Source organism: Crocuta crocuta, unplaced genomic scaffold (assembly GCF_008692635.1).
Source record: "Crocuta crocuta isolate KB4526 unplaced genomic scaffold, BGI_CrCroc_1.0 scaffold41, whole genome shotgun sequence".
Classification (NCBI taxonomy): domain Eukaryota; kingdom Metazoa; phylum Chordata; class Mammalia; order Carnivora; family Hyaenidae; genus Crocuta; species Crocuta crocuta.
Window position 1 is genome coordinate 19,808,032 of NW_027529428.1, and position 20,894 is coordinate 19,828,925.

A 20,894-nucleotide genomic window follows, 5' to 3' on the forward strand; every position below is an offset into this window, starting at 1 on the left:
CCCTGATCAAAATCTAAAGCAGATTCCCGGGCCCCTCCAGGCTCCCTCGAGCCCCGACCAGTCAGTAGGGTGTCCGGCATTCTGACTTTTGCCACCATCGATTAGTTTATGTCCGTGACCTTATTTTTTTTTTAATTTTTAAAATTTTTAATGTTTTATTTATTTCTGAGAGAGACAGCTTGAGCAGGGGAGGGTCAGAGAGAGAAGGAGGCACAGAATCTGAAACAGGCTCCAGGCTCTGAGCTGTCAGCACAGAGCCCAAAGTGGGGCTCTAACCTATGAACCATGAGATCATGACCTGAGCCAAAGTCGAACCCCCAATCGAGCCACCCTGGTGCCCCAACGTCCGTGACCTTTTAAATGAAAATACACTTAACAGTATTGGTTATATTAGTGCTGTTAGGTATGGCCATTCCTTCAGTGTGCATAGTAACTTTCCAATAACTTCAAAGCTATTGTAGTTGATGATGTTTGAAGCCAGATTGCGTGGGTAGTAGTACCTTTGTGGCTTCAGGAGCCCTGGTCCCCACTGATCCCCACTGGGATTTGGAAGAGGTGAGGTTCACACCCCCACCCTCAGCATTGCTTCTTACAGGTGGTTAAGGGATGTTTCACCATGTCAGAAATGAGACCGGGGTAGGGGCACGTTTACACTGAGCTTACAGCCCATATCTACCAGCCCGGTTTCCCAGACAACAGCTCCTCACATGTGGCTGCCTCCCCAGTAGAATCTGAATCCATCAGTCACTAGGATTCGACTCCACAAACAGAATCCTAGCAGGCAGCCCACTGACTATCCCTGCAAATCCAGGAGTCTGTGCACAACCAGACACCTTTGGGCCTTTAGTTAATAGTGTGTGGCTTTCTTTTATGGAAGCAGTACACGCTATTTGCAGAAAAAGCAGAACATACAGAAGAGCAAAAGAAGAAATTAAAACTGTCATCACAGTCTTCCATGATGACTTTTATTAAAATTTCCCTGATTTTTTCTTATCCCTTATTTTCATTTATGCAAAATTGAGATCAGGCTCAGTGATTCTCCAAATCATTAAATATTATCAGAAGGCATGTTTTTTAACAGTTGCATAATAATCCATGCTATGAATATATTGTATCTTACTTAAATGTTTTCCTAGTTTTGAATATTTAAGCTGTTTTTATTTATCATTATCTCAATTGAGTATTTGTTCACTCATTCATTTATTCAACTACGTGTCAGGCTCTGTCCAGGAGCTAACAATACAATTGGGAAGAAAAAAAGAGACGTGGCCTCTGCCCTCTTGGAATTTATGTTCTGGTGAAGAAGCCAGGAACTAACCAAATAAACAGACTAATCAAATAGAGACTTAACTAAATAACTAATCAAATAATTTAAAACTGTATCAATGCCCCCAAATAGCCAAAACTGACTTGATGAAGAAGAACAAAGTTTGGGAGACTCACATTTTCTGATTTAAATAAATATATTACTGGCCAAAGTCTAGATACTTAGATCAATGGAACAGAATTGAGAGGCCAGGAGTTAGCTCGTGCATTTATGTTGATTGTTGACAAGAGCCAGTGGAGAACTGTCTTTTCAGCAGATGGTGCAGGACAACAGGGTGTCCACATGCAGAGGAATGAATCTGGAGTCTTTCTCCATCATATAGGAAAAAGAACTCAAAATGGATCAAAGTCCTAACTGTCAGAGCTACAAGCACAAAACTCATAGGAAACACAAAAGGATTAATATTTGTGACTTTGGATTAGTCAATGGTTTCTTAAATACGGCCCCACAAGCACAGGCAACAGAAGAAAAATAGGTAAGTTGAACTATCAAAATGAGAAACTTATGTGCCTCAAAGGTAGAAGGAAGTGAAGACAGCCGCACAAGGGGTGAAGATGTTTGCAAGTCATGTGTCTGCCGAGGGACTGGAAGACAGAAGATGTAAAGAGCTATTTCACCTCAACAATAAAAATAAAAGTAGCCCCATGAAAAGTAAGCAAAGGATTTGGATAATCATTTCTCTAAAGAACACCTACAGATGGCCCATAAACCTGTGGGAAGCTGCTCAGCATCATCAGGGAGATGCAAACTGAAACCACTGTGCGATGCCACCTCACACCCAAGAGGTCAGCTTACACAGAAAAGATGTGCAACAATGAGGATGTCCTAAGGGTGCCGAGCACTTGAACTCCCGGAATGTAAAGTGCTGCAGCTGCTCTGGAAAACAGTCACCACATGACCTGCGGGGGCTGTGCCCAGGAGAACTGAGAACGTATGTTCCCACAGAGCCTTGTCCGGGGACATCCACAGCAGCGCTCCTGGGGACACCCCGAAGTGGAAACAACTCAGGTGTCCACAGGCGCTGAATGGAGAAGCAGGATGTGGTCCAGCCATGCGGTGGATTAGTATTTAGCTATAAAAGGAGGTGGAATCCTGACAACTGCTACAGCCCACAGGGTGAACCTTGGAAACATCGTGCAGAGTGAAGAAGCCAGACACAGAAGGGCAAATACCATTTATAGAGAGTGCCCAGAATTGCCAACTCCACTGAGGCGAAAAGTAGATTAGGCGCTGCCAGGAGCTGGGGATGGGGAGTGTGGTCCTGGGTCCCTATCCAGGTTCCTTTTTAGGGTGACGACAGTGTTCTGGAATTAAATGGTGGTGGTGCTTGTACAGTATCATGAGTATCCTGAAGCTGATGGAATTGAACACCTTAAAGTGATGAATACTTATGGCACGTGAATTATATTTCAGTACAACAAAACCACAAAACAGTCCAGTCGTGCTAAATAAAACGAGCCAGAAGTATATCACTTCATGGAGGGTCTAAGGTCCAAAGGTGGGCGGCGGTTGTGTGGATGGGGTGGGATGGGGTGCTCTGGATGACAGGGGCACAGTAAGAAGGGTCTCGGGAAGGGGGAGGGGCAGGACCTGTTCCGATTGTACATTGTTTCCCTGGATTGGGTGGAAAAGACAGGGCACTGAATTGTCAGTAACATGTCATTTCTGAGGAGTAAAGTTCATTGTCAACATTATGATATTTAGATAAATAACAAAATGAAAATAAATCACCCATGACGGCCTCCTGAGAGCTGGAAAAGAAGGAAGGGAAAGGTGGTCTCCACACCGTGAGCCAATGTGTGAACTGAACAAGTTTTACGAAAAGCCAATTGGAAATGCCAATCATAGGACCGTGCTGAGGATGCACGGTCAGGGTTCAGAGTACAGCATGCATCGCTCACGTAGGTGATGCGTCAGCGCAGCGCTGCTTGCTTTACACCCACGCTGTCTCCGTACTTCCCACGGTAACCTCGTCCTACAGATGAAGAAACAGGCACTCGAGGTGTCCAGTGATTTGCGGAGGCTCGCACAGGTGGTCAGCCATGAAGTGGGTCTGTAACCTAGGGCTGTGTGGGTCCCAAGTCCACTCTTGCCTGACGAGCGAAATGCAGAAATCTGTGCACTTGTCATCAGCCAGACCAGCAATGATAGTTTTATGCTTTTCAAAGAACAGAAGACAGAGGAGTGAAATTGGAACTACTGACCTTGTAGGAAATGCACCGGTAGCCCCTGCTGCAGGTCACCTGCACCTGTGTCCAGGACGCTGCTCCCCACGGGGGGAAACTGGCCTCCAGGTAAACTGAGAGATGTTGAAATTTATAGCTGTAGTGTTATGGTCTACATGTTATTCCTTGAAAAGAATTTTTTTTTAGGTAATCACAGACATGCTTGTTGCAAACAGACTGTAGTTTTGCCCCTCTCTTCCTCTGCTGGGGCCAGTGTCCAGCCCTTCCCCACACTGCTCCTGAGCTGTCCCTGCGCGTGCTCTCAGTCACTTGGACTAATTCAGCTACGACGAAAGGCCTGTAGAACAGCCAGATATCTGAATTCCAGAATAATTTCAGGGAAACACAGAGAATGTTCAAATATATTACATATCAGAAACCAGCACAAATTGGTGCTAATAAGTGAAATAAGAAGTTAATAGAGAATTACGGTTCCTGAGATTCCTGCATGATCAAACGAAGCGTTATACGCCATCTGCTTCTGATCCCCAGAGGGATCCAGAAGCATCTCTAGCCTCATTGGCCCTAGGTGGATGCGCTCAGCACACATTTACTTTGTACCCATCATGTGTGAGGCACCCGGACAACGGAGAGGGAGAGAGGCCCAGCCCTGGAGAGTCCTCTCAATGACAATAGGAAAATGGGCGCTGGAGCCTGCGTTCGATTTGGGGACGATGGCACAGGGCACTAACTCAGCATCCTGGAGAGCAGATGGGGTCTTAGGCACTGACAGGCAGGGAGGGATGGCAACGAGAGAGTCTTTCAAGGTTTAAATTTTTCCTGTTTTGAATCCCGGCAATGTGATGTTCTTACCTGGTAAATACCGAGCACCCAGCAAAACAGTGAGGAGGCACCACGCACACGGGTGCGGGCTCCGTGGCCGCACAACACGGAAGTGCTCTCTCGGGATAAGGAATGCTATGCTTGAGGCCGGCAGGGCCCTTTCTCCGGGTCGCATCTTCCATGGGGATCACTGAGGATTGGCAGGGTTTGGGAAGAGAAAGAGGGGAGGGGCTGGGAGGGAAGGGGGGCTTGCAGGCACGGGAGAGCACGTATCTCCCACCGGTCGTGGGACAAGTGGCAGGGGTGGGGTGCGGAGTTGGCAGGTGAAGTGACTACTCTGTTTTTTTATCCACCTGCTGGTGGGCACTTGGTTTTCTTTCCAGTTTGGAGGCTTCGGCAGCAGCGCTACCGGGAGTGTGTCTGTGCACCGATGTGGCGGGCAGATGGGATCTTCTCCCTCTGAGCGGAGATGCTGGGTCACGGGGAACACACACGTCCAGCTTCGGGAGAAAACACCACATGAGTCTGCCCCAGTCACCCCTCCTGCCAGCGCTGGTGTTTACCCCGCCGTCAGAGACGCCAGTAGGCTTTCCTCTGTGTGTCCGCCACTTGAAATTACCTTAAAGCGTAATGTGCAATTTGAACTAGTATTTTTTTTTTAATTAAAAGAACTTTTTTACATTTATTAATTTTTCTGAGAGACAGAGAGAGAGCGTGAGCAGGAGAGGGGCAGAGAGAGAGAGAGAGAGGGAGACACAGCATCTGAAACAGGCTCTAGGCTCTGAGCTGTCAGCACAGAGCCTGACATGGGGCTTGAACTCGCAAACCGTGAGATCATGGCCTGAGCTGAAGTCAGACAGTTAACTGATTTTTCTAACACTAGCTCTGAGGTCTACAGTGACTTCGTGTTGTTGCCTGAAGGAGGCAATGTGGAGGACAGAAGCGTGTCTCCTGGAGACTCTGAGCATAAATCATTTACAAAATGGCCGCATTCAGAATCCCAGTCTGGAAGTGCCCTATGTGTTAAGCCATGCATTTACTGATAAACATTCGAGAAGGGGGCTCACATTGTCATTCTGTGCTGCAGGCATCAAGGCAATGAATGTTTTGTATGTACAATTTCACGCACTGACGCACGAATAAAGCTCTACAAATAACGTCACTGGGTCAAAGAGAAGCACGTTTTCCATTTCCATAGATACTTCCAAAGAGTCTTCCAAAAAAGTTTCACCAAATTAGACGTACTAAAGGAACATGAGGGAGGGCGCTCACCCAGTGTGACTGCTCAGCTGGGTGAAAAATGATCTTTCTGTTTGGCGTTTATTTTAATTGCTCTGATCACCAGTCCTTACGGACACGTTGGTCAGCTGTGTGTCTTCCTCCGTGAATTTCCTGTTTACTTCCTTACCCACTTTTTTCTCTTGAGTTGATGAGCTCCCCTAATGACTCATAGAATCTCTTTGAGTAGTCTGGTCATTAATTTTTTCCCCCTGGTTAAGTTTATTACATTTTTCTTTTTTCTTTTTTAATTTTTTAAATGTTTGTTTATTTCTGAGAGAGAGATAGAGACAGCTTGAGCAGGGAAGGGTCAGAGAGAGAGGGAGACACAGAATCCGAAGACAGGCTTCAGGCTCTGAGCTAGCTGTCAGCACAGAGCCCAAAGCGGGGCTCAAACCCATGAACCGTGAGATCATGACCTGAGCCAAAGTTGGACGCTTAACCGACTGAGCCACCCAGGCGCCCCAGTCATTTCCCTTTTGATGGTTGTCTACGTTTTACCTAACACAAATTGTTACTGCAGTAACACTGTAGAAATTCCTGTAACCATATGTCCGTCATTTTCTATATGGCTCTGGAGGGCCCTATCTTGCTTGAGAAGGTCACAATATTCTCCTAAATTGTATTTCACAATATTGATTTATTATTTGACTATGCATTCACTGCTTTTAAGTGTTTTAGGTAATGTTTTCCATTTGGCTTTTTAACCAATTTGGAATTTGCTTGTCTGTACAGGACATGACATGAGTTAATAAAGTTGGCCTCCAGATGAACTATGATTTAGACCAGTACCACTGACCCAGTAGTTCATCCATTCTTTCTGCAGTGATGTGCCAACTTTGTGGTATATTAAATTCTTATTTTCTCTGTGCTCTACCTGAGCTCAATTCTGTTACACTTCCTGTGTCAATCCCACATCTTTTGTGTATATTTTTCTTGAAGAACTTTAAATTCATGTTGTGAAGTCCCTACACCACTCAAAAACTGGAATCTATTTGAGATTTCATATTACCTTGAGAAGAACTTCTATTTGCCATTAAGCTTTTTATCCATAATCATGAGCTTCTTTCTCCATTTTAGGTATTATTTATTGCCTTTAGTAAGACTTTGTGGTTTTTTGGCATTTACCCTGTACTTCTCTTTTCCACTGTACCCCAACACACTTCTTTAAAATTTTGGTTACCACTGAGAATGACATTTTGATTTTTCCATTGTATGGCGAATCTGTTTTTTACCAGCAGAGAGAAGGCCTATTGATTCAGGGTATAAACAGAAAACTCAATCAGTGGGCTCCAGAGATGTGCAAAGAATTATGAAATCTGAACAATGGGACTCAGAAAACCTCCCCAAACCTGGGAAAACCTCCCAGTGGGGCTGAAAGACAGACTTACAAAAGAAAGTGTAAAGTGTTAGAGTCTGGATCCAAAAGTTCCTGCATCTGCATCATACGAATTCCAGGAAAAGGAGAGACGAAAGCAGGGGGGAAAGAAATTCGAGAACAAAGAGAATAAAATGTTCAGTGTCAGAGGGAGACGAGAGTGTCTATATTTTCAAGGCTCCCAGAAGAAAGATGAAAAGACCCGCTTGGGGACACGTGGAAGCTCCGTTCCAGGACAAAAGGACCCAGACAGAGAGATCCTGTGAGTGCTCTGTGAGGGGAAGTGACACCAGCTACTCCCAGAGAGTTCTGGTCGCTCAGGATGGGAAGACAAACCACCGTCGGAAGTCAGAAGAGAGGTATTGAGCCGAGAATCTTACATCCACCCAAATTGGCATTCAAGTGGGAAGACAAAGCCAGGACTCAGAAAGCTACCCACCCACAGACTCTCTCTGAAAGAATTATTCCAGAACAATGAAAACAGAACACAGGAGGATGTGGGCTAGGAGAAAAAGAATAAGGGAAGAATCAACAAGAGTCACAGGCACATCTGATGCTTAATAATTATTGACGCCTAACTTAAAATATTTTTTACAGTGATGGGGGAGTCTCAGAACTCCCCGACTCGCTGGTAGGGGCAGACATAAAACAGGCGGGAGCCGGGGCACAACGTGGGCACCACTCTGTTTACAGAGGCAGCACAGAACTGATTAACTGGAGCCGCAAAAACAATGTATGTTTACATACATGTGAAAAACTGTAAAACATTGGGCCGCCTGGGTGGCTCAGCCAGTTAAGCATCTGACTTCAGTTCAGGTCATGATCTCTCGGTTCATGAGTTCAAGCCCTACTTCAAGTGAGCCCTGCTTCTCTTTCTCGCTCTCTCTCTCCCCCTTACTCACTTGCACCCTCTCTCTCAAAAGAAATTGTAAAACACTGTAAAAAATAAGATGACTGACTGCCCCCCAAACTGCTAGAGAAGGAAACAAGTAAAAACACTCTAGCCATCAGAAAGAAGGGGGAAATCAGAAAATGCACAAATAAATGACCCAGAAAAATATAAATTGAAACATGAGTTAACGGGTCCAAACATCTCAGTAATCATAACAGTCATGAATCAATTGAACCCACCAATTAAAAGTCAAAGATTTCACACTGGTTAAAAATAAGGTAAGTTAGGGGCGCCTGGGTGGCTTAGTCGGTTATGCGTCCGACTTTCGCTTGGGTCATGATCTCGCGGTTCGTGGGTTCGAGCCCCGTGTCGGGCTCTGTGCTGACTGTCAGCTCAGAGCCTGGAGCTTGCTTCAGTCTGTGACTCCCTCTCTCTCTGACCCTCCCCTGCTCACGCTCTCTCTCTCTCTCCTAGAAATAAATAAAACATTAAAAAAAAATTAAAAAAAAAAAGGTAAGTTACATGAAATCACAAAGACAACACTGAAAAGAGAGAGCAGATCTCTACCAGGCAAAGCCCAACAAAAGAAAGCAGGGATATAACCCGGAGGTTACTCACTTATAATTGTAGGAAACACAACACGAAATAAACTTAAGGAATGTGCAAGACCAAATTGAAGAAAACCTTTAATGATGAATAAATATAAGAAAGCCTGCACATGTGAGCAGACGTATCATGGTTTTTGGACTGTTAGAGTCCATATGAAAAGCCAATTCTCCCCTAAATTAATCTACACTTTTACTGGGATGCCAAATGAAGTCTCAACAGGGTTTTTTCCCCAGAGGGTAAAAAATTAATTCCAAAGTTTAATCATAAAAGAAGACTTTGAAGAACACAAATTTCTGAGGAAGATGAAAATGACAAATAACCAGCGAAGATTCTGTGAAGCTGACTTCGGAATAATCGTGCACATAGGGTGGTGATGTGGGAGAGGCCAGGTCCCGAGACCCCCGAGGGGCTCCTATGGGACCAGACAAGCCCTGGGCTGCACGAAGGATGGAAAGCAAACGCAAGCCAGCAGGAAGTGAGAGCTGAGTCCAGTGAGCTGTATCGAGAGATACAGATGGAAGGTCTGGGAGACTCAGAAAGGAAAAGAGGGAGTCTTGTCTTTATTCTGGGCCTGGGGTTTCTACTGGGTGGTGGCCTGGTGCACATGTCCCCTCAGGCCCAGGCACCGTTCAGAACACAGATGAGGGCCCAGGTGTTATTCCTTAGAGCTACGGGGCCTTGGCGTCAGTCGAGGTGTCTAGCTTGGGGGTCTGGAATACACGTGTGGTGGCTTCTAGTCAGTCTCAACTGGCCCTTCCTCAGATGTGATCTGCTCTAGAGTAATCGCTAACTCCTTGTCCCTTACAAGGAGGACATACACTGGCTGCATCACAAGGCATGTGGAGAGTGGGCTGGGGGTACAGGTCTGAACAAGATACAAGTTGGAAAAGAAGCAAAGGAAAAAACCGAGCTTTTTCTCTCATGGGGTCGCTTCCGCTTCCCTGTCTCAATGGGGCCGAGAAGAAAAGGACAGATATACCTGTGGGAATCACTGATGAAAAGATAAGGGGCCGATAAATGTGAGTACATGATGGACGCACAAGAGCTCACACTGCGGAGTGTGGTAGGGTACGGCGTGTGCTGTGCACACAGGGCACGGGCACGGCACGCCTTCTGAGACACACTCACCTTACCCTACCCCGAAAATAAATCCCGAAAGGATTAACGAGTTCAAACTGAGGAACAAACTTAAAAAAGCTTTGTAAAAAAACCCAGAATACTATTTCTGTAACATGACGTAAAACTCAAAGGCCATCAGGTAACCCATGAAAACTGATAAACTATTTGTAATAAAAGAAAAGTGACATAAACACTATGATTAAGAAAAAAGTGGGGCGCCTGGATGGCTCAGTCAGTGAAGCATCCAACTTCGGCTCAGGTCATGATCTCACAGTTTGTGGGTTTGAGCCCCACATTGGGCTCTGTGCTGACAGCTAGCTCAGAGCCTGGAGCCTCTCTTCGGATTCTGTGTCTCCCTCTCTCTGACCCTCCCCTGTTCATGCTGTCTCTCTCTGAAATAATTTTTTTTTTTTTAAAAAGGGAAATGACTGAATGGGAGATTACTGTCCCATTAATCTATAATAGAAAGGTAAGGAATATAACAGAAAGCTGGGCCCAAGATCAAAACAGCTAATGGAAAAAGGGGTGAAAATGGCTAACACACGTGTGAGATGAATCACATTACCTTACAGATATCAGGGAAATACAAATTGGAACAAAGGTGAAATACTTCTGTGCATGATAGGAAAAGATTCAGCAATCGACGCTATATGGTATTATGAGGGAGAGAGATAAATCTGCTTAAACATTGATGGTAAGAGGGCAGAATGCTGCAGACCTGTGGGGCCTGATTCAGGTCTATGACACTCGTAGTGGCACTCACCTAACGCTCCAGCGCGGCAGTGGTGGTAATCACATGCCTTCCTGGAGTCAGTTATGGTCTTCAAGTAACTTCGGGATGGCGGCAGTGTTTGTATTTGCACAACTCTGACAGCCGTGGGAGTAATGACGTGGCTGGTGGTGGTGGTGGTGGTGCCTACATTACACACAACTGCTGAGGTGGTGGTCAGAGTTCCATATGTGTGACAGTCAAGGTGCTCCCAGAATTCTGTATTGTTGGTTGTGGTCCCTATGTAACTGTGACGGTGTTGGCGGTACTCAAATAATTCTGTGACACTGCAGTTTCCACACAACCGTGTTGTTGGTGGAGGGATGCACCTTTGTCATGGTGTTGACATAATTGTGCAGTGCAGTGGTGGTGTCCACAAAACGGCAACATTGGTGGTAGTGGTGCTCATGTACTTCTCCTAGCCTGGTGGTGGTATTCGTCATGGTAGTCACATATGCCTGCTGGGATGGTCATGGTATCCCATACCTGCAGTGGTGTGCTGGTGATGGCATTCAGATGTCACTGTGGTGTTGGTCATGGTAGTACCTAACTTTATGATCATACTGGTGGTAGTATTCCCTCTAGCTGCATCATTGGCTAGCTAGTCACATAGCTCTAGGAACTGGTCATAGTGTCCACATGGCTCTTTCGTGGTGCTGGTGTTTGTATGCACATAATCTGCAACTGTGCTAGTTCCATTTCTGACTCTGTGACATGGCCAGTGTCATTTCCATGACTCTGTGACAATAGTCATAGTATTCACATACCACTGTGATGGTGGTGGAGGTGATAGTCAAATAACTACGTGACCGTGGCCTTGTATTCACATGACCCTGTGATGTCGGTGGAGGTTATGTTCACATGGTCTGTGAAGCTCATCATGGTGTTCCTACAACCTTGCAACACTCATTTGTCATGGCATTGGCGTGACTGAGCAAAGTTGATGGTGACAGTCATAGTAGCTTGTGACGGTGGTGGTGGTGTAACTCAGACAACCCCGTGACTTTGGTCATGGTGTCTGCATAACTCTATGATGATGGTGGTATTGGCATTAGCACATCGCTTTCGGGTGGTGATGGTGATATTCACGTAAATCTGCAGCTTTAGTCCGGCGAATCACTTAGTTTTCCCGGTCGGCAGCCATGATGTTCACAAGGCTTTGCAACAGTGGTGGTGACAGGGTTTGCATGGCTCTGTGCTGACGGTCGTGGGGTTCACATCTCTCTGTGATGGCCGTGGCAATATTCTCCTAGCTCTGCCGTGGTCGTGGTGGTTGTGGGTTGCAGATGATTCTACATGGCAGTAGCAGTGATCTTCACAAAGCTCTGAGGCCGTGTTGGAGGTGCTAATCCTATCACTCTGCAAAGTCTATCGTGGCCTTCAGGTAAGTCAGAAATGGTGTTCATGGGGCGCCTGGGTGGCTTAGTCGGTTAAGCGTCCGACTTTCGCTTAGGTCATGATCTCGCGGTTCGTGGGTTCGAGCCCCACATCGGGCTCTGTGCTGACTGCCAGCTCAGAGCCTGGAGCCTGTTTCAGTCTATGACTCCCTCTCTCTCTGACCCTCCCCTGCTCACGCTGTCTCTCTCTCTCTCCTAGAAATAAATAAAAACATTAAAAAAAAAATTAAAAAAAAAAAAGAAATGGTGTTCATGGTGTTCACACAATCTTTCAGGGCTGGTGTGGCCTTTGCATAACTGGTATCCACATAACTGTGAGGCTGTTGGTTGTAGTCATATAACTGTGATGCTGGTGACAGTATTCACAGACCTCATCAATAAATATCACCATCTTCCCATAAATAGGAGATGCTGTTGGTGGTGTGTTCAGATAGTTGCAGTGGTGCCTGGGGGGGTATTTGTGGTGTCGGTGGTGTCTGCATAAGTCTGTAGTGGTGGTGGTACGTGTATTTACACAGCTGCAGTTGTGGTGTGGGGGTTGCATGTTGCTGCAAAGCCAGGCATGTTCTCCCTGTAACTCTGTGATGATCACCATGGTACTGATGTAGCTCTGTGTGTTGGTGGATGTAGTGTCCACGTGGCTCTGCAACTTTAGTCCTGGTAATGCACAACTGTGAGACTGGATGTGGCATTCAGATAATTCTGTGATGGTTGTGATCATGGTACTTACATATCACTGCAGTGTTGCCAGTGGTATTCACATAACTGTGATGGTGGTCACAGTATTCCCACTTCTCGGTGGTGGTGGTGGTGGTGTGGTTGTATTCAAATAACTACAGTGGTGGCTGTGGTATTTAATAGCTCTCTGGCGGTGGGCATAATATTTGGCTGTCTGCAGTGGCTCTTGTCACAGTCGCACATCTGCAATGGTCGTCATGGGACATTCCCATGAGTCTGCAATTGTGGGTGTGAAACTGCATAACTCCGTATCTTTGAGAGGTAGTGGTGTTACTGGCACCATTCTGCCACTTTGGTCATATTAATGACTTCACTTTGTAACGTTGCTGGTGATGGTATTCACAAGTTCTGGGACATCTGGGACATTGTGGTGTCCCGTGCTGTCACAGTGATGGATGTGCCAGTCCCACAACTCTGCAAAGTGGGTTGTGGGTTGTGGTCTTCACACATTTCAGCGAGCTTGCTAGCAGTATTCACACAACTCTGCCGTGGTGGCGACGGCGTCCAAGCAGCCATAATAGTGGTGGTGGTGCTCCCACAACCCCGCAGTGTTGCTCCTACTTCTCATATAACTTGTGACATCTCGGGGGTATTCAGGCAACCCTGTGGTGGGGGATGTGGCCTTTGTGTAACTCTGTGACTTTGCTGGTGGCAGGAGTCTCGTAGTCCCGTGGTGTTAGTCCCAGTCCACACGTAGGTCTGTGTTGTAATCACACGACTCTGTAATGCTGGCGGTCGTGATTTGTGTGTCTCTGCGATGTTGTTCATGGTATCCACGCGACTGTGGTGGTGGTGGTATTCCAACAACTGTGTGAGGTGCTGGTGGTGACGTCACAGAACCACACATTTCATGGGTACAAAGGCTCAGGCTCAGAGAATTTTAAAGTTTTGCTTCGAGTTACATAACAAGATATGACAGAGTCAGGCTCCAATTCAGGTTTTCTGAATAATTCAAACGCAGTCTTTTCTGTGACACATCATGAAGTCTCTTCCTGCGAAGTCTAATTTTAAAGGCATTGGTATAAAACATCTGTCCTTCAAACTCCCAAGGGCTTTGGAACACAAATATTGTATCTCTACCGTGCTAGTTGTTTATCTACAGCTTTCGTCATGTCCGTATATTTACATATGCACATACACTTACGTGTGTGAGGCTGATTAAAAATTTAGCTACAAATTTAGATGTGTAAATTAGAACTTCTGAAAGTTTGTGTTACATAATGCAGGAGAAGGCTTTCTGGCAAACTAAAAGAAAGCAACTACTGGGGTAATGGATAGTTTGTTCATGGAACCCAAAATATATTTCTTAAATAATGAAGTTTACTGTTGGTCAAAATGTTGGTATTGAAGTGTTTTCATTACTTCTTTAAAAATTTTAAGTCTCTAGACCCTTGTAAAGGACTAGACATACGACGTTGGGATGTTGGGATTTGAGTAGCGGTTACGCACAAGTGCCTGTTTAAGTGATAATTGAATCTGCATTTAAGACTTCTGCGGTTTACAGTATGTGCCACAAATCAACACAAATTTTTAAAAATGTACTTCTAAATACAATGAAAATACTAATGGACCTCAGAAGAGTCAAGTCTAGTACCAGCATAGGCACTGAGGATACTTTCCTAGGGGCGTGGGTTATTGCTTTTACAGAAGGTGACAGAGCCTTACGATGTACATAAAATGAGGTTTAAGAGACATATATGGCTTCCCAAATTGCCCTTGATGCAGTTAAGAACTGTCACTTCATCTCAGTCCCCAGGGCTCATGATTTACGTTTTTTTCCCCTTCCAGTACTTGGGGTGCATTGAAGTTCTCCGCTCAATGAGGTCTCTTGACTTCAGTACAAGAACACAGATTACCAGGTAAGCCCTCCTGAACATGGACTCCGTGATTTTATTTTGGAAAGGAATGATTTCAGAGTTTGCAGCCTAGAAACTTCTAGAGGGAAAGTCTGCCCCTTGAGTGCTGGTGATGGTGACAGGGAGTGTATTTAGGATTTCCAAGTGTTTGTCTCCAGTCTGTGATGCACGTCTCTGCCATAAGCGTTCTCGGGGACACTCTCCGCTTCCAAACTCTCTTTATAAGAAGCTGCAGACACACACAGTGCTTGTGATTGTTTCTTTACACACCAAACTCTAATACCAGCTTGATATTTTAAAATGTACTCAACTGTGTTATTTCTTTCCAAAGAGAAAAATGCATCAGGAGAGAATTTCCAAAGGTATACACAGGGAATAAACGGCATGGATTGGAGGCAGAAGTATTCATGGCGGTAGTAATTTAGGAAGCAATCAGTTGTTTGGGGGGGGCAGTGATTTTGAACATGTGTATGTATTCTCCACCATCAACTAGATTCTAAACTTCCTGAGGGCCAGTTCTGTATTTAAGCATTGTTTTTAATGAAATCGTAGCCTTTTAGAGTTTATACCTTTAAAAATGCTGGTTTGGAGTCTGCTGGAAGAGGAAAACTGGGAAGCCAGGAGGGCGTCACGAAATAGCCGTTTCTGTGGGTGAAGACCTTAGCTTGCTTTGGTATCTGTAGAATTATTTGATCTAAATGGTGACATCAGAAAATGCCTATTTATAGCAGTCAGGTCACTGTATTGTCTGTTTTCAGGTTAGCAAGCTGAAGTCTAATGTTTGAACTTTAGAAAGCAATTATTTGTAGTCACTAGCTGTAAATAATGTACACGCTATACTTGTGGTCAATACCTCAATAATATGTCTTCCTCACAGAAGAAATTTGTGTTGGGAAGAAGTGACGTTTCTCTCCCCCCCCAAAGCAACTCAAGGCACGCATGGCGGGGATGCACCAGCATCAAAATCTGCACTCAGGAAGAATCATGTCCATCGATTTGTGCAGAATGGTTATGGGCATTGCCGAGGCAGAGGAACGGCACTGTGCAGGGGGACTGTTCTGGAAACAGCCGGAGTGTTTGCGGAGTGGGCCGTCTGTCCCACACACCAAGTGTCAGCTGCAGGCGGTGTGGCGGGCAGGGCATGCTGGCCGTGTCTGGGCCACAGGGATGCACGACTATTCACCCCCTCGTGGTGGTGGCGGCTTCCTTAGAGACAAGTGTTGGCTATTTCTGCTGAATTCCTGTAACAGATCCTGTCCCTTCCGATATGCTTTCGTTTCATTTAAATTCTCTGGATGTATTTACTGAGCTGTGTTGTGTGCAGCGTGCTGGCCGCCGTGGGCTGTCCTGCTTTGCTGGGCTCCTGGTGTGGGGACACCGACCTGGGGACCCGCGGTGGGCAGAGGGCGTGAACCGTCCCTGGGCACCCTCGGTCCAGGTCCTGGAACTCTCCGGGGCAGCAGAGGTAGTGATGACCATGTGGGAGGAAACTGCAAAACAGATATTGGTGTATTTGGATGAGTAGGTGTCTTTCTCGGTCCTGTTCCATGTAGACTGGCAAAGCAGGCAGCGTAATGGGGTAAGGAGGGGCGCTGTTCTGGGACTCAGGAAACTTGGTGAATTCTGGTTGTACCACAACAGCCTCGGCTTTATTAGGCCTTTGGAAAACCACGTGTGCTTGTCTCCATGATGCTTTCCACCTCTTGCCTTGCTTTCACATCACATGACATGGTCCTTATTCTAGGTAATAGCTGGAGATGGATTGAAGGAAACTATTCGACAAATCGATGTCAGTAAGAAGCCTTTGCCTCCAGGAGAATGGCCAGCAGTGTCCTGTACATGAGCACACGGGTGCAGCTGCTAAGGCCCCTGGGGTCTCTTGAGTGCTTGCCGTGCCTGTGACTGCCTTCTCCCGCCATGGTTTCCTCTTCATACGAAAGGCACTGGGGAAGGTTGCCAGGAAGTGTGAGGTTGTGATTAGGTTTTATTAAATAGGTTCTAGGAAGTTGTGTTCCCAGAGGCTCCCCAGCCATCATGAAAACACACCTACCTACCTACCTACCTATATATATTAGGCTTATTTATTTTGAGATGGAGCGTGCGAGCATGAGCTGGCAAGGGGAAGAGAGAGGGAGAGAGAGGGAATCCCAAGCAGGCTCCAAGCTGTCAGCGCAGAGCCCGATACGGGGTTTGATCTCACGAACTGCGAGATCATGACCTGAGCTGAAATCAAGAGTCGGACGCTTAACCAGGCGCTCCAACATTTTCATAAGCGAGTAACCAGCCACTCACTATGCCTCTGCTCCACTGTTTTGAGTTTTGGATGTAAGTGTCTTTGGAGGCTGTGCCAGCCAAACCATGTGTCCCTTTGTTGGGGTCAGTGTAGTTCTGTGCTCTCCTGTGTCTGAGTTGAGACGGAGTGTCCTGCCTTCAGTAGAGCCACACCCGTGGGTCCCTGATGTCCTGCTCAGAGATGACTTTCACAACAACCACCCCAGAAGCTGCCATCAACTCGAAGTTGCAGTGGTGACTGTTCATCACCTTGTACCCCTAACGCTTGGGGCAGAGCCTTGGGGACTACTCCCAGTGTGGAGGGACTGCTGTACATGGAGCCCCGCTCTACCGTCTTCCACTGTGTAAGCTCGGCCTCAACTTTCACACCTGTTGAAAGGATACAAGCATCATGCCCACAGCTGTGGTTGTCGTGGGAAATCAGGTGCCCAGTGGGCAGGGCTTGCAAAGCCACTGCACAGCCCTAGGGGTGTCATCTGGGCGGACAGGCAGGGTGGGTGGTCCCAGGCAGGGAGGGCCCAGCTTCCCAGCTGGGCATCAGAGACCTCTGCTTTCATCTGCTGCTGGGCTTCCAAACGAAGTTAGGGTGGAACTAACACCAGTTGAGTACTGGTGGGTACTCAGTGTCCCAGCGAGTGGCCTGCGTGTCCTGAGCCCTGCCGTCAGATGACCACCTGAGTGGACCGCACTGTGCGCCTCCCTGCAACATCCTCTCCCAAGACTGCTCCCATCTGTTGTGGCGCGGGGTTACAGAGGGGCAAGCCTGTCAGACGGAAGGTGGTGGGGAGAACGTGATCTCTGCCCATTGGGCCTGCCCTACACATGGATAGGAAGTTCCCACTGTGCCTTTGGTCACTGGACCCACCCTGTCCTTCCTCCTCCTCTCCCTCCTCTGATTTCCTCATCTGCTCATTTTTATCTTATTTATCATGTTAAATTTTATCTATTACTGGGAGTCATCTTAAGCCATTTATTTTTAGAACATGGGAGGCTATAAATATACACACACTTAAGCCCAGAGCACTCAGCGATGTGACCCATTTCTAGCCACAAACGCAAACATCTGACGTGTGTCGTGTCTGACCTCCTGCACCACTTGTCCTCCTCAGATAGAGTTCCCGTAGACGTGTGGACTCGGCCACGTGACTCCGGTGCACTTCCCAGGGAGCTCAGGCTCCGCACATTCTCTGGGTCCTAACATGTGCTCCTCTGAACTGTACAGTCATCAGTAATGGAGGCTAGTTTCGTGCGGTTTTGTCTGTTTTCCTCATTTATTTTTTAAAAAATTTTAATGTTTATTTAATTTTGAGAGACAGAGACAGAGCATGAGCGGGAAAGAAGCAGAGAGAGAGGGAGACACGGAATCCGAAGCAGCTCCAGGCTCTGAGCTGTCAGCACAGAGCCTGATGTGGGGCTTTAACTCATGAACCAGGAGATCATGACCTGAGCTGAAGTTGGACACTTAACCGACTGAGCCACAAAGGTGCCCCGTTTGTTCTCCTCATTTTAAAGCAGCGGTAGTTTCAGTGGGCCCCAAAGAGCCTGGTTAGGGCCAGAGCGCCACCAGCACCACCTCGCAAATGTGACCTGTCCCCTGGCGCACACACCCGGGGTTCTGCTCAGAATCCACATGCTTGGAAAAATCTCTAGAAACAAGCATCAAGTCCCTTTAGCATGAAAGTCAAAATCAAAACCTGTGCCCTTGGGGAAGGCATTTCCCTTCTGTTCTGTTCCAGCACATCAGTGGGGTCTTGGGAGATGGTCACGGTCAATGCTGTGTGTTGTGGTGTTGAAGTTCACTGCTGTATGGCCACAACCTGCTCTTGGTGTCAGCACGAGGCAGAGGGCAGTGACTGCAGAAGTCGCTGTCGGGCCACTGGTGGGAATGCTGTGATGCTGCCGTGTTTCATGTGTGGACTGTGTTAGAAGGTGTGACCACGTGGTCTTGGTCTGATGCTGGGTAGTTAGGTGGTGGCTGCGGGGCTTTGAGTTTGAACTAGCAAGCGACATGACAAACTGGGGACAGAGGCCCAGGGACGTGGCACTATGATCGTAGGGGCTTGTGATAGTGGAAAATATGGCCTGGCTTCCATAATGCTCTCTCTCCCGTCCTGTGCTTGGAGGGGCCTACCTTCAGCCTCGGCGTGGCCTCGAGACTCTGTCCACGCCCCCTGCTCGGAGTCGACTCGGAAGGCTATATGACGCTCTCCCTTCTCCGGTCACTGCTGGCTCCCAGGGTTCTCTACGAGCCTTAAGGAAGACAAGTCTGAGATAAAAATTCTGCCACAGGGCCCGTCATCCGTGTGAATTCCACCCCAGTCCAGTATGTTTCCTCTCGTGTGCGTGGCAGCCTTCCCGGAACTGTGCGTGTCCCGGCTGGACATCCTGCGAGTGAGGGGCCCCTCCACCTGCACTGGTGGCCCCCAGAGTCCTTCCCATCATGCCTCTAGCACTGCTGTGTGGCATGGCCTTCATGGGAAGTGTGTGCTGGGTGGTGTGGGGACAGGCCGCCTTTGCTGACAAGGGGTTTACAGAGGCTGTAAGAGGCGATGCCTGGGCTCTGGGTAGCTGCCGTGGCTGGAGATGGACACAGAGGGAGAAGGGCAGGAAAGGCGCCCCCTGGGGACCGCTTGCCTCACCCTGCCCAGGACAGTGACGGAGACACCGGGCGGTGGGCTCCGGCATGTTCTGCGCAGATCTGAGTACGGCGGTGGTGCCTACCACGCGGGCAGAACTTGCTTCTGTAGTTTTCTCAGTTTGCAGACCCAGAGGAGGTAGTTTGGAAGGGCCTGCCTTTGAACATCCACCCCCTCCGTGGCATTAAGGCATGTGGCTTACACATGGCACGTGTCACAGCACACATGCTGGCTGCTCTGCGGGGGCCTCGCGCCGCCTGATGGCTCCAATCAGAACACTGGGTTGTGGCGTTCCCGGCTCCCCTCTGCACCACAAAATAAACACCTCTCGTGCCGGTGCAAGTTCACTGCACCAGAGGAGGAGCAAGCCTGTAAAGATCTTCCACGGGGCAGACTGACTGTCAGAAATAGAAGGGAGACGGTGGTACAAACAGGCTGCCCACCTGTCCCTGCTATGTGGGGAGCGTGCAGCCGCTTACTGTGACTTTAGCCCAACTGCTTCGTTCTTTTTTTTCCCTTTAAAAAAATTTTTTTTTAATGTTTTATTTATTTCTGAGAGAAAGAGAGAGAGACAGAGCATGAACAGGGGAGGTCCAGAGAGAGAGGGAGACACAGATCTGAAGCAGGCTCCAGGCTCTGAGCTGTCAGTAGAGAGCCCGACGCAGGGCTCGAACCCATGAACTGTGAGATCATGACCTGAGCCGAAGTCAGCTTAACCAACTGAGCCCCCCAGTCTTACCTCACCCAGGATAACCTGGGGCTGAGTGTCTCCTCTGCCTGCATCTGCTCAAGGCACAGGTGCCCAGTGGGCCACACCCACAAAGCGGTCAGGCAGGTGCTTGGCGCAGGCATGCTGAAGAACCACAGAAACTCAGGAGTGGATCCCCAGGGCCTGAGCAAGTCTGGGAAGACTTCCTGGAGGAGGGAGCATTTAAGCCAGTGGATTCCTCCCCCAACCATAAGGCAGATCCAAAGGAAGCATGGGACTGAGGCTGTTGCTTTCACAGGACTGGGCTCTGAAGCCAGACCACATGGGCGTCTGCGGTGTGGGCGGTTACCCCTGAAATCCTTTCCACCAGGCCCACATGGGGTTCTATGTGCCTGAGTCTGCAATGATTCCTGTGTACACCGCAGGGTACGGAGCCAGATGTGGAGAGGGCACACGGGGGCTGTCTGCACCCTTCCCTGAGGTCCCGCCCCCAGCTAAGCTGGCTGTCCGTAGGACTCCGGGCAGGCCCTGGGCGCAGGGAGGCAGGTCTGCCTTCCTGCAGCCTCTCGTCTGTGTGCAGTCCCTGCAGCCATCGTGCACGCTGCCGGATTCACTCACTTGGTGAGCATTAAAGCAGACATTCCTTCTGGAAACATGCACGGTGGAGGTGCCCAGGTCTGTTCCCGTGACTGGCCCCACATGTACTCATGCCTTATTCTGGGCCCTGAGCAGACCTCGAGACACGGTCCGAGGGGGTATTTTGGAGGGTGTTGTAGGGACACTGGGTGGGGGAGCAGGAAGGGACCGCCGATAGAGGCCCCATCACTGGGCGGCCTCGTTCTCCCGTGGAGGGAATGGGGCCCCGGTGCTTTTGCCCCCTGCCTGC

At 48.0% G+C, this 20,894-nt stretch overlaps 1 protein-coding gene across 1 annotated transcript in view; it reads left to right on the forward strand.

Moving 5' to 3' along the window:
• The window catches only part of SHC3 (SHC adaptor protein 3), a gene marked incomplete at its 5' end in the record, with an annotated part of 96,353 nt that overhangs the window by 12,117 nt on the left and 63,342 nt on the right, over positions 1-20,894 (forward strand). The window contains one exon of the mRNA XM_077759334.1: positions 14,304-14,374. Coding sequence (XP_077615460.1) covers positions 14,304-14,374 — 71 coding nt within the window. The remainder of the gene's footprint in view (positions 1-14,303; positions 14,375-20,894) is intronic.